Source organism: Arachis ipaensis, chromosome B07, assembly GCF_000816755.2.
Source record: "Arachis ipaensis cultivar K30076 chromosome B07, Araip1.1, whole genome shotgun sequence".
NCBI lineage: Eukaryota > Viridiplantae > Streptophyta > Magnoliopsida > Fabales > Fabaceae > Arachis > Arachis ipaensis.
This window is the reverse complement of record NC_029791.2, coordinates 900720-915318: the sequence shown is the minus strand read 5'-3', so window position 1 is coordinate 915318 and position 14599 is coordinate 900720. Positions and strand designations below refer to the sequence as shown.

At 31.9% G+C, this 14599-nt stretch overlaps 1 protein-coding gene, 1 long non-coding RNA gene and 1 other non-coding gene across 3 annotated transcripts; 2 read left to right on the top strand and 1 right to left on the bottom strand.

Annotated features, from left to right (window-relative positions):
* LOC107609024 (cytosolic enolase 3) lies at positions 180-4248 on the top strand. Its single transcript, XM_016310842.2, has 12 exons — positions 180-461; positions 556-885; positions 995-1066; positions 1175-1291; positions 1464-1544; positions 1712-1788; positions 2013-2116; positions 2393-2491; positions 2591-2676; positions 2966-3052; positions 3397-3594; positions 3907-4248. The coding sequence occupies exons 1-12, from the start codon at positions 357-359 to the stop codon at positions 3970-3972; spliced, it is 1422 nt and encodes a 473-aa protein (XP_016166328.1). The 5' UTR covers positions 180-356; the 3' UTR covers positions 3973-4248.
* On the bottom strand, positions 5678-5749 carry TRNAG-UCC. The gene has a single exon. It is a non-coding gene; the product is annotated as a tRNA-Gly (tRNA).
* On the top strand, positions 7755-8473 carry LOC107609025. The gene is made up of 2 exons (XR_001613049.2): positions 7755-7868; positions 8136-8473. It is a non-coding gene; the product is annotated as an uncharacterized LOC107609025 (long non-coding RNA).

The following is a 14599-nucleotide window of genomic DNA, read 5'->3' as shown; positions in this document are numbered from 1 at the left end:
GTTATATCTGTGACAAAATGAACACAAAATATATCAATTCAATATTTTTGGACACAATATCTCTCTCCATATTTCATTTGTCAAATACGATTTTGTGCCTGCAAAGAGTCACAGAAACGTTCTCTTTTTTCTTTTTTGGGTAAATTATATTTAAAAAGGGTAAAATTGGAAAGGCAAGTTACGTAAGGAATACGACGTCGTCTCCGAGAATCTCCAGCTAGGTAGCTAGCAGCTTCAGCTGCAGAAGCGTGTTTCCGTCGCAGCGGAAGAACAATTCTCAGTTCTCAATTACGGTTACTGTGTCTGTGTGTTGAAGACGAAGCATTTGAATTGAATTGAATTAGTGGAAAACAAAAATGTCAGTGCAGGAGTACCTGGACAAGCACATGCTCTCTCGAAAACTCGAGGATGCTGTCAATGCCGCCGTTAGGGCTAAAACCCCCGATCCCGTCCTCTTCATCGTAACCTACTCTTCACTCTTCTCTCTTCTCTCGTCATTTCTCCGTTTTCCTCTTCTCTCAATCGATTCCTTTTTTTGTTTGTTTGTTTATTCAGTCGAATCACATGAAGAAATCAGTGCAATCAGTCATCACAAAAGTGAAGGCACGTCAGATCCTCGATAGCAGGGGAATTCCAACGGTGGAAGTGGACCTTCATACCAACAAAGGTGTTTTCCGCGCCTCCGTCCCCTCCGGCGACTCCTCCGGCATGTACGAGGCCGTCGAGCTTAGGGACGGCGACAAAGGCGTCTACCTTGGAAACGGGGTTGCTAAGGCTGTGAAGAACATCAATGACAAGATTTCTGAAGCGCTTGTTGGTATGGATCCCACTCTTCAGTCACAGATTGATCAGGCCATGATTGACCTCGACAAAACCGAGAAGAAGGTCCCTTAATTTCTCACATTCTTTCCCTTTGAACAACCAATCACTATTTCTCTTTGTTCATTGTTTTTGTTGCTGCTGATTTTTAGTTTTTTTTTTTTTATTTTTTCAGGGTGAACTTGGAGCTAATGCTATTTTAGCCGTGTCCATTGCTGCCTGTAAAGCTGGAGCTGCTGAAAAAGAGGCATGCTTTTCTCAAGTCTTTTATCTTTTGGGGGGTTAAATAACAAGAAGTTCATGATCGTTCAGTTTTTAAGGTGGAAAGCCAGTATGATTGTTTCTGTAATTTCAGGTGCCACTTTACAGGCACATTGCTGACCTGTATGGAAAAGTCAGTCCCATGCTTCCTGTTCCGGCCTTTACTGTTATCAGCGGCGGAAAGCATGCGGGCAATAATCTGGCCATTCAGGTATAGCTTCTGTTTCACTTTGCTTCATTTTTTAGCCATGCTTATAAGTGTGTGAGTAATCTTGCTGTAGTTAGGCTTATAAGTGATTAAGTTCTGTGTTCTGTCTGCTGCTTTGTTGTGTAGACGATTCTTTCACACATGTAAAGCTTTCTTATATAGTTTGTGTCGTTAGGAAATAATGATCCTCCCAACCGGAGCAAATAGATTTGTGGAAGCTCTGCAAATGGGCACCGAGACCTATCATCACTTGAAGGTGATTTTACTTATTTATCTATGTTCTGATTTCCCTTTGATCTCCTCAAAGTCCAGTTTGTTGTTTCTCAGCCTTATTTTTCATTGGATTAAAGAATCCTAGCAGCCACTAGCAGATAGTATGTTTAAGCTGATACATTAATTTTCTGGTTGATGATAAAAGGGCAGGCTGTTATAACAGAAAAATATGGTACACATGACTGTAATGTTGGTGAAAGTGGTGGCTTTGCTCCTAATGTCTCCAGGCAAGCTATTTTATTGTTTGTTATGTAGTCTTTTACTAAAAAGGGTATGAAAGCATAATTAGTTATGTTAAAGATGCATGTGCTTAATAATAATACATTTGGAAAAGATCCTAACAAGTGAGAATAATATTAATTTTTTTTTCATTTTTCTTAAATCTAAAGTTATTACTTTCAGAGTTCTTTTGATTTATTTCATTCAGCTGACTTAAGTTAAGTATCATCAGCTTTAGAGAAGCCCTGGATCTTGTAAAGGAGGCAATTCGCCGAGCTGGTTATACTGACAAAATACAGATAGCACTTGATGTTGCTGCTACTAACTTTTGTATAGGTAATTGCAATTTTCAGTCTCTTTTGTACCTCTAGATGTTCAGAAGATGGAATATGCTGATACGTGCTTACTATAATATTGCATAATGCTATTAAAATGAATTGCTTTATATGAATTGTCTTTACTATTTCAGTGTCACTTTCAAAAAAATAGATGCAGTTTCTGTTACAACAAAGCTACTATCCTTCCTACAGATGTTAACAATTCTATTACACTTCCGAGAAATCTTTTACCTTTGACTACCTTGAAGCAGTATATGTGTTTCCCCTGATATAGGTACAAGATATGATCTGGACTTCAAATCTCCTCAAAAGTCAGGACAGAATTTTTTGTCAGCGGAGGATATGGTGGAGTTGTACAGGGAGTTATGTAATGGTCAGTAATTTTCTAACTATATTTTTTTTCCTAATGATATCATACGTCGTCTAGGCTATACTTCATGCTTGTTTTGTATCTTTCTTTCTGAATATGCAGATTTCCCAATTGTATCAATAGAAGATCCATTTGACAAGGAAGATTGGGAACATATCAAGCGTTTCTCTAGTACTGGAATTTGTCAGGTGTAATTTCTTATGCAATTGATATTTTATATGAGTTAATGCACATTCAATCTCTGTCCTTGTTAAGTTGTGCTAGATGCTATGGTGTACGCCCTATCCTTTTGGTTATTACAGAACATTTTAAATGAAAAATAACTTTGTATTAATGCCACATTTTCACAATACAGAATCTCTGTTGCCTGATTGTGGTTTTAAGTTTAGAAATATACTGACATGTTACCAATGAGATGTTTACTTGATCTACTGGATACTTCTTTGAATGGTTTCCCCTCATTCCAATGTTATGCAGGTAGTTGGGGATGATCTTTTGATGTCTAATGTAAAACGCATTGAGAGAGCAATACTAGAGTATGCATGTAATGCTCTTCTTCTTAAGGTAACTGATTATAATTTAAATGAACTTTGAAGGGGTTCCTTTGTTTAGTTCAAAATTGTTCCCACTTTTTCTTCATAGAATTAATCCTGTTTCATTAATAGGGGTGTTGGATATCCAGAGTTTGCAAAAAGGTTGCTTTTTGTGCAAAATACATTAGAAGATAGAGTTTACAAAGCCACTTTATATAAATATATTAGCTTGACTGCACCTTAGTTTTTCCAGTGCGTTTTAGCTTTAGTTTTTTGGTCATTTAAGAGGATATATAAATCCTTCTCTTTGTGCCCTTCCGTGTATCTTTCCTGAAAATGAAACAACAAATGTGATGATTTCCCATTGTAATGTAGATCAACCAAGTTGGAACTGTTACAGAGGTCATTGAGGTGGTGAAGCAGGCAAAGGAAGCACATTGGGGAGTGGTAACTTCTCATAGATGTGGGGAAACTATAGACTCTTTCATAGCTGATTTATCTGTTGGCCTTTCCGTTGGTCAGATCAAAGCAGGAGCTCCTTGCAGAGGCGAGCGACTAGAGAAGTACATCCAGGTCTCTTTCTTATTTCTTATGCTGATGGAATTAGTGCACTTTTGTGGCTTACTTCAAATATTGACCTGCTAACCATTATTCTTCATCCGACTATCGTTGCAAAAAGATGGAAATTATTTATTTAGCATGACAAACCAGTTAGACACCCTTCTCTATCCATACTGCTAAACTTCATGCACAAGTCTAAGCAGAGTTTTGTGAACTATCTACTATCTTGATGGATGTAGACTTTTTGGTTTGCTTACTGTCATTTTAGGGTGTTAGTCATTCAATATTTTAGCCTGTAGTACTATGATTTGAATTTTGATGCAGCTACTGCGAATTGAGGAGGAGCTTGGAGATCAAGCAGTTTATTGTGGTGTAGATTGGAAGCAATGATGATGAACAATTTAATAGGGGTTTTTTTTCAGATACGCCTTTTTTACTTTGTTGAAGTTTGATACGCGAGGTCGAAGTTCATTCTTGTACCATATTCAACAGCATCCAATGTACTATTGTCTTGATCATTCCCGTTATCATTTTTTTTTTTGGCTGTTACTCTTGGGGTTCTTTTGGTCGTTATGCCATTAGTTTAGCTAGTCTTATCAATGAGTATTCAAGAATGTTTATGAGATAGTGTGGCTTGTTTATTTATACATTGATATATTGGAAATATACTAACACTAATACAAACGTGAAATTTTATGGGTTTTCGCATCAAAATAAAAATTTTTCTCTGATCAAGTGACTTCTATTACGGCTATTCTTGGCTCTACGCCTATTGTTGGAGTGTTAGACTCATCAAGTAAACTCTAGCCTTTATGATAGACCCATTTCCAAGCTTAAACCCAGGGCTAACACTAACAGGAAAGCCTACAACATATCCAGGTGGTACTCTCCAACCTGAAAATCTCACCACACTGCATATACTCTTTATGGAACTCAGCTCCAGGACTTGCCTCAAAGTGACTTGGTGCAAGTTTAAGTGAGACTGCAACCAAATGAAGCAACAACACAGCCTTAAAACTTTGTCCTTGGATGGTTTCCTCAACAGACTTGACTCTGCTGCTCCAAATTGCCAAACAAGACTCCTCCATCTTTGGATGGACAATGCTAAGGTACTTGTTTGAGCAGAATCTGCCAAAATGGCATGTCGGTAAAATTCCAAGGAGCTCAGCAGGATCCATGGACTTCATGTCTCGGTATTGTGTGAAGCAATTGCGGCGAAACTGATCAGGGTTGAGAAGGGTGGAGAGGCTGCCGTCCATGTAGAGCAATTTCAATTCAACCTGCCATACACACTTTAATTAAGGAAAATGGACCCATGGTGATTGCAACTTCGGAACATAGGATTCTTCTATTGAAAGAGCTTGCATTTTTGGTCCAATGATTTTTATTTCATACATAATTTACATTCCATACATCAATTTAAAAAAGAAATTAAAAGAATTATAAATAAATGCAAAATTATGAAGCATACTGCATACATGTCCCTTTCCCGGTACTCACAAGTCACAATTCATTGCATGGAAATGGACAACATATTACTACAAAGAACAACATTGTCCTTGTGAGTGTCAGAGAGGCCCATTCCTCTTTAAGCCGTGACATGAGTGGCATGCAATGAAAGCATACTCCAATGCAAATGAGAAGTTATCAGTGTCAGTGCATGGTTTACTCTTACATAAGCAGGAAAAAGAAAAAGTAGAGGACTATGATGCTATCCATGTGATCTATACTACCAATATCCCTTACCAAACTCACCTAACATCAGTTAAGAGGTGCAATGAGCTTTGAGATCAAGTCATTGATCTTTCATATAAAAAGATGACCAAGAGTGAATTGTTACAAAGTTAATATTATAAGCAATCAATATATACCCGTATCAGATCAATAAATTATGCAGGTACCAAACTCTCAAAGTCCAAAGCATGCAGTATGGATTAACAATCAATTATTCAACTTTAGGGACACAGTACAACCCTAATAATTATAAGCATATAAATATAAATCTATATCTGTACATTGCATTAATCCAATTTAAGGCTGTAGTAAGATTTCGTGCGAATATAATAATTGAAAATCGTTTTAAAAAACAAATACATGCGTTTGCCGGGAGTCGAACCCGGGTCTATTGCTTGGAAGGCAATTATCCTAACCGTTGGACTACAAACGCAGTGGATGCCTCAGCTTCTAATTTATATTCTCTAATTTTCAAGTAAGGTCTCTCTTATGAACCGTTGAATCCTCTGTTCCTTATAAGCCTCTCATACCTCCATCCCTAAATATCTTACAATAATTTAATGATGATACTATGCTTGTCGCAATCTGATTACTTTGTTATTGAGTGCTCATTATGACCATATTTATCACATATTCAATGAAAATACGTTCATATAATAAGGCAATAAGCACTGAGCAAACTTGGTAGATTCTTGAGCTGGCAACCCTTTAGAACTTTCCATATTTTTTAAACCTATATAGGGAATTAAAAAAATATTATTAAAATTTAGAGATCCCAAGTCATACCTAATCTTTTTCAAGTGCAAGCTATGTACCCTATAATTTTAAAGGGATTTACATAGAAAGCTGTAGCTACCCATCCATATATATTTATTTAATGCATTCTATAAGGTTTGGTTAAATCAAAGTTTAGACTTTAGACTCCATCCAAACTCATCAATTAGTTTGGTATATTTTTTCAAAAATGATATATAGACATAAAAATACGCTACCAAATCAGTCAAATAGTTATTATATATTTTCAATTTTTATTTTGTGCTTCAAATGTATTTATATGAGTTGTTAATTTGGTAGCTAATTTTTTATATATATTTAATATAATTGATTATTTTTCAATTAAAATACATTGGTTTCTGACTAATGTGTGGGCGTTAGGGGTGAGTACGGGTAGCGGGTACCCGATTATCCGTCCGAACTCGAACCGAACCAATTAAATTGGTTCTGAAACCAATGGGTAATCGGGTTCAATCCGAATCAAACCGATGACTTTTGTAAGTGATTGGTTCGGATATTAGTTTTAGGGGTGCGGAACCCGAACCAACTTTCGAACTCGATCATATATTAATTAAATAAAAAAATAAAAAATATATATGGCTTTTTCATTAGACAATGATTATTCATTATTAATATGTTTGGATTTTAATGAGTTTAGTTTTTAATGTATTTAGTATTTAACATGTTTGTGTTATTTTTATTGATATTATATGTTTATTGTATTTGTTGAATTTTAAAGATAAAAATTTAGATTTTTTTATGAATTTTAAAGTTATCGAATACCCAATTACTCGGACCGAACCAATCCATTTTTAATCGGTTTGGTTTGATTTGAGTACATATATAAAAAAAATGTAAATCCGAATCAAACTAATCTAATTATACTTTAATCGGTTCGGTTTTAATTTGACCATAAACTCGAACCAAACTGACCCGTGCTCACCCCTATATGTGGCAAGTAACACTCTCAACGGTGGTCATTGCATGCCTGTCCCTCTCTTCTTGTATTATTATCTTTGTCCTAATTGAAATTAAAAGGACGGTGTAAATTGCAAAATCAATTTTGGAAATACACAAATCATCTTTCATTCCTCCAACCTTTTATTATTATTATTTTCACTCCACTTGCCAATCTATCATGCCAAATGTTCATTGTCGTTTTACCACAATGTGTCGACACAAGTTTTCAATCAAATGAGTCACTCCTACAAATAAATATAATAAGTATCTCAATCTATAAATATTAAAAAAATAAATATATGTAGTTATGTACCACTTTTATATACATAGTATGAATTATGAATATCACTCTTAATATATACCATAATAAGCATATAACGTATCGCTAAAATTTAAGTAGTTCATCTCATTCAAATAAAATAAACTTAATATTCATGCATTGAAAGTTTTGCCATTGAACCAATGTGATTCGAATCAAATTATAATATAAGACACGAAAAGGGAAAAAAAATTGAAATAAATCTTTAAATAGAGAATTTTAAACTAAAATTAAGGACATAGTTTGCATACATTATTAATTAATAATACTAGGTCTTTTTTCAGTTAATTAGGTTTTTATTATTAGAAAAGGTTTCAATTTATCTGTCTTGATAATATAAAGTAATTTTTTACAAATTAATAAATATAAAAATTAGTATATAAAAAAAGACAAGAGGTTCCTGGCGGCTAAAGGCAGTGTTCCAATTGGCATTGGCAAGAATTCTCATATCAAAAGGGCAATCATTGACAAGAATGCGCGAATTGGGGAAAATGTCAAGGTAAACATATGCCATTTTGTCCTATTAATCTTCAAAAGTTGTTGCTTTCATAGTTTTGTATATAATCTGATGAACTTAGTACACTAAGGCCTCGTTTAGCAACGTCGCAGGATACAACATACAGAGATAGAAAACTTTGTTCTGTATTTGTGTCATGCGACAGTCTCCAAATCAAATGCCTTTGTAGAAGATTGTACACATGAGTTTTCTACCCTTATTTGGTTTTAGATAATGTAACTAACTTTTAGGTGCAATGTTGTGACTCAGATCATAAACGGTGACAATGTGCAAGAAGCTGCAAGGGAAACAGATGGGTACTTCATAAAAAGTGGGATTGTGACAATAATCAAGGATGCATTGATTCCAAGTGGAACTGTCATCTAAGATGAATGTGAAAGGCATAGCTTAGCAATGTTTCTTGTTTTTGCATGGTATCTACTTGTGTTTTTGTTTTTGCCAAAGGGGCCTTTGTAAGTAGTAAGTAGTAAGAAATGGCGGGAAAGAGAGGACCCTCTTTTGGAGTAGTCATCAACGCTGTAAAGTTCGTTATTCCACTCAAATAAAAGTTTCTTTATTCCAACATGAATAAAGAACTAGTATCAGTATGCAAAGATCCACAATTTGCCATAATCGATCAATACATCATCTCTAATGCTTTGTTTGGGAGTGGAAAGAAATAGGAAGGAGAGAAATTGAGTGAAAAGAAATAGAAAGGAAAGAAATAAAAGTGGAATTTAATTTCCATAGGTATGTTTGGAATGATAAAATGGAATGAACAAATGAGTTTTCCTTCCGTTTTCTCCCCTTAGTTGGGAAGAAAAATTTTTACTGGACCCCACATCACTTTTTGCTACTGTTATATTTTCCCTTCCCATATTCTTTCAAAACCAAACAAGTGAAAATATTTATTTCCTTTCTATTTCTTTCCCCCCATATCAAATCCCTCCTATTTTCCATCGTAACAAACATAGCGTAAGTGTTTGATATAGGGTTCGAAACCTACCTCAGGTTGAGATTCAGATTCCCCAAATCCCTAATCTGATCGGCGGCGCTAGCCATTAAATTTTTGCCACCTTCAGTAACCCCTCTACTCAGCAGTGTTCCAATCGACGAGGTTCCCCTTCAGTAGGCCTTCGGGCTCGTAATCCCTGCCATCTACGACCTCCAAAACGACGCCGTAGAGACTTGCAGATTAAGTAACGAAGACAACGAAAGGGGCATTATTGGCATTTCCTTTGAGGCAGTGGAAATCTCTAGAATGACGTGCCTAGTTTTTTTTATAGGGTTTATGGGCTTCTTATTTTTTTTTATAGTTTATGGGCTTCTTAGTTACTCAGAATTGTTTCCAAAAAGATTAAGGTCCCAAAAGAGTAAACCAAAAACTAACGAACTAATTTTTATTACAAAGACAAAGTATGAACAATGGAAATCTAATCTCAAAATTCTAATTAACTAACCCAAACCCAAATTAGGTTAATCAGGAATGGCCCAAAAGTGGCCTGGCCTGAAGTGGTTGACTAAAATTAAGTAGCCTGGACCAGATCCGTTCAAGAGCTCCACTTTAAAGTCCAAAAAGAAACATATGTAACTTCCAAAAAAAAAAAATTAAGTTATAATGACTTAGAAGAAAAAAAAATTGATAACTACATAAAAAAGAGACAAAAGAGTATATAATAATAGGTTGGAAAAAGAATAAGAAGAATGTAATAAGGAAAAAAAAGTGACAAAGAAATTAAAATGTGAGAAGATATTAAAGAACCAAAAGAAGAATGAATAGTGGAAAATATTAAAAATGGGGTGTAGAAATAGTGTTTTTCTACACACATAAAGATTTTTTTATTTTCTCTCCAAGTCAGTAAAGTGTTCATCATATCATCTATAAAAGATCTAAAGCTGTCTGAGTGGTAACTTTCTAAGCGTACTTTATGTGTCTCTCTCACTGTTTTTAATTAACAAATTATATTTACAATATTTTTTTTGTGTGTATATGTGTGTGTGTGAATAACATAGTTTTTCTTATTTCTTATCAATTATTTAATAATACATATATAATATTTTCTCCAATTGAGTGTTTTTAAAATTAGGAAATTATTTATCCGATTATGTATTTTGTTTGTTATAGTATCATCTTTTCAATGCATAATTCAGCTTTGAAGATTTTAAATAATGTTCCATTGTTCAACCATATATGACAAACTAGTCAAACGAGGACAACCACTGCCATTGTAGTGATTGTTCTTCAATTCATGGCAGATTTTGAATTATGTTTTATTTTTCGGAAAATAATTTTTAATATTTATTTGAAATTTTAATTTGAAGAATTATGATAATGTCATATTTCTCAACAAGTGCATCTTTAATCACAATGAAAACATAAGGGTAGAAAACTTTTATCAATATAAATTATTTAACTTCAAAATTACCTTATCCTAGTCATTAAAGGGAAGCTAAGGAAATAAGAAGTTAAGAACTACTAAAAAGAAAGAGTTGATAGATAAAGAAGAGTAGTAGTAATTATATTGTTCACCACCCATGAAACATTCCTAGTTAGTTGCTCTTTTCTCAAATTTGACAAATAATTTTTGCAAAGGGTAATATTAAAGAAACAAAAAAAAAATTTGTCTTATTTAATATTTATTAATTTATTTCTTAAAAATATAAAACACCGGTATTTCCGATACACTTAAAACTCCTTCCATATATATATTATTTGAAGTTTCAAAGAAGAAAAAAGTAAAGTTGATAGGATTAGAATCTTGACTTCACGAAGATTTTATTATGTAAAAGGGAAGAGACCAGGTCCAATGACGGACTTGGATAAGTAAAAAGGTCCTACACTTTTTTCTTCCTAAAGTTTATATAGAGCATTATATTTTAGATTGAAATAATCTCTCATTCAGATCTAATAATCTAATTAAATGAATGAATATATTACAAAATATATATGAAAATACAAATAAACCAAGTAATCTTTGTTTAACTATCCCGTGTAATTAAGTAAACAAATATGCAAGTGATTAATTTCCTAATTATTCAAGCTTTCAACTTATGAGAAAAAAGGTCCAAGAGTAAAGAGTTGCAATTTATTGATGTTTGCGCCGTTATGCATGTGCTTGAGTAGACACCAAGTTGAAGCAAGAAAAATAATTAGTGACATTAGCAACAAATTGAAGGCATGATCTAGAGTATGACCTTTTTCTCTAGATTCTATATAGGGTCGATTGTGGTTTGTGGATGGATTAATAATGATTATAAATCATATGTTTTGTGGTCATAATAGTGGCACAAAAATGAGGGGACAGTAAATTTCACGCTTATACTTTGGGTAATTTTTTTTGGGTGAATGTGAGATGAGTGATATTTTTTTGGTGAAAACTCACTTGCAGTCAATTTCACGTAAAGTTGATAATTTGAGAGTCGTTAGATAAAAATTTAGTCAAATTAGTTAAATCGTTTAACGAATCTCAGTTATCAACTTCACATGAAGTCGACTGTACCTAAGTTTTCACCTATTTTTTAACATCGTAATTTTGAGTGTTTTTTAAAAATTTAAAAAGTACATAAATTATTAGATCTAATTTTTGTATCTTATTTTATTTAAGTATAAATCAAAAGATTCAATTTTTATACCTCTCACAAATCAAAGAGTTTAATTTTTATACTCCAAATTAATCAGTGTCATATTTAAAAATAACACCTCAATAATCTACTATCCAAAATAATATTATTCTCAACCCAATATAAAAAATAAAAAGTGTTATACTTTAGTTCTAGCGCTTATTGCTCTCACTCTCCAAGATTTTCTCATAGTAAAATATTAAAATAAAATTAATAAACAGGAACATTCAGTCATGTTTGTTGTGCTTTCCTTGAATAATGATTATAGTGCAAAAGTTAATTGGAAATTTAGAATGAAGACCAACTAAATGTGGAAAGCAAGGCTAATAATAATGTAGTCTATTACAAGTGGTGCTAAAGAAGAAACCTTTTTCATCAAATCAATAGACAAGACTCAATTTGGCAATATACTTACAAATTCTGCTTAATTACATTATTTCTAACTTAAAATAATTTTTTTGTTATAATTCTTCAATGTATCTCTCATGCTTTCTTTACTTTGGTCAAACAGTCTTGATATTTTTATTGGACTCTTAAGGGGGAGGGTTTTACATGGTCCAGAGAATTTATTTTTTACGTACAAATCACATCCGTTGTTTTGGATGATTATTCACGCAATTAATATAAAAAGTAGTTATTTTTACTAATATAATGTTATGTAATAAAATATTATTATGTAAAAATATTGTAACGAAATCTTTGACTTGCTTGTGTTCTAATTAAATCAGTACTAAAATGACAAAAAATTATGAAAGTTCAGATATGTAGACATCATCATATTCCTCTCTTGTCTCTTTCTTCTCTTGAATATGGCCTCGAATGCGAATATATATGCAGCTTCTACCCATGACCATATTCAAAACTCAAAAGGAGGTCTTTAAGAAAGCAAATACTTATTGGAAGAGTTTTAAGTGTACTGGAAATATTGGTGTTTCAGTTGTTTTAACCGTTGATTTAAATTATACAAAATATATATAATATATATTAATTGAAATCAACAGTTAAAATAATTGAAACACTGGTATTTTCTGGTAAACTTAAAATTTTTCCATACTTATTATATACAATGAGTTACGTTTTTGTTTATATATACTTCCAAAAAAATGTAAAATAAAATAAAAAGTCGCCTATGTAATAATGTATTATTATAAAAATACACAAGAAATAAATACTATTTATTGACACATTAATATTAATAATGTCATAAATAAATAATAGATTAATAATCACTTCCAATTCTTGTAATAATAATGTTATTTGTATATGGCAATTTGGCATGCACTACACCTTGTTTTAAATAATATAATTAATTTTATTCATATATCATATGTGCACTTCATACCATATTTAAATGAAAGAGAAAAATCCAAAATAGTTCTGACAATTATTTTGAAAGACATTGAGGTCTTTGATAAAAGAAAAAAATTTAATCCGATCTCTAAGAATTATCTCAAAAGAACAACGAGATTCCTATACTAAAGAAAAGTCAATATTATTTTTTTTGACATAGAAATTAATCAGTCTAAAAAAAAGATAAGAGATAAGATTAATTTTTTTTTTAAATTTCGTTATCCTTTTAAAATAATTATTAAAAATTGGATAAAATATTCAATCTAAATGAAATCAAATACACACGCAACCCCTTAAATAAAGAATATTCAATTAACAATTAGCATTTCCATATCCATGTATATCCAAATATATACGTACGATGATTTGCAGGTACATACTAATTTGGCCCTAAATTATAATAATGAAGAGCTGTTGTTCGTACCGTACTAATTAAATTGAAATTCAATCTGCCACACACCTAAAACCCAAACAAAAACATCTGAAATACATGTATTTATTTTCCTTATGACTTATTTTATTTATTCCGATCCATATAGCATATAGTTGTGTTTATTAGGCAAGCCCATTTGAAGACACAAGAAAATTTTACGATTATAATAGAAAAACATCAATAAAAATTAACCCCAACAAATTAAATCATTAAAATCAAGCATATTACAGATTTTATTACAACTTTGGAAAATCCTCTTTCAACTGAAGAACACATTAAAATTATTTTATAAGACTTTGATGAAGACTATCAAATATTGCTTACTATAATCAATACAAAATTAGAGACTTATTCACTGCCATAAGTAGAGAATGTGATCATGTCCCGCAATACAAGAATAGCCGTATACTAAAATCAGTCACTAAAATTAGTTTCAATATATTTGTATATAAATATATATATGATTTAATTTATTTTTAATATATATTTATATTATAACATATATTTTATATTGATGACTAATTTTAATATACATCTAGCATAACCAGTTTCATTCCAAGCAAATTCAGCTGAAATTGAATACAATGGACCATGGACCAGATGATCAAGTCCAAATTGAAAATTATGGTGAAAATATTCCTATTCTACATATTGGTAACTTCTTAATTTATGTTTTAGAATCTAAAAAGTGATTTTTTTTTCAAAAATAAATACATATTTATGAAATTATAAATAATTTAATTAGTGTGTCAAAGTTTGTAAAAGATATATAATTTTTTTAATTTTATACTTTTCATTGTGTAATTAAATGTGAATTTGCTAACAAGATACTTTTGCAGGGATATAAAAAAGATGGATTATGTGTTAGTGTTGCAAGTGTGAGGTGCATGAAATTAGTCCCACATCAAAGAAAGTAAAGAAGAGTGAATAGTTTATAAGATGAGAGATCCATTAACTTGACACCTTAAGGTTTTGAGTTGGATGTGGTGTCTTTTCATTTTATATTCACTCACTCACTTAATTAAAACGATAATGTTAGAGATTAATTTTGACTAATTTTTTTTATTATAAAAAATTTTTGATACATAAATTTCTTTTTCCAGATTTAATTGCTCTTTTATAGTTTGTGTTCTCTGATGTTGGGGTCCATCATCTTTAATTTCTCATTTATTAAACATGTTTGTGCTTTTTTATTAGTTAATAAGTCTCAAATTTTTCATGCTTTTAAAGAGTATAAAAAAGTGGTTAACTAATAGCAACTACTTTTGAGAGAGAGCAGCAGTGTTAGTTTTTTAGTTTCTATAGCTAGACGGTGGCTGTTCATATGTTT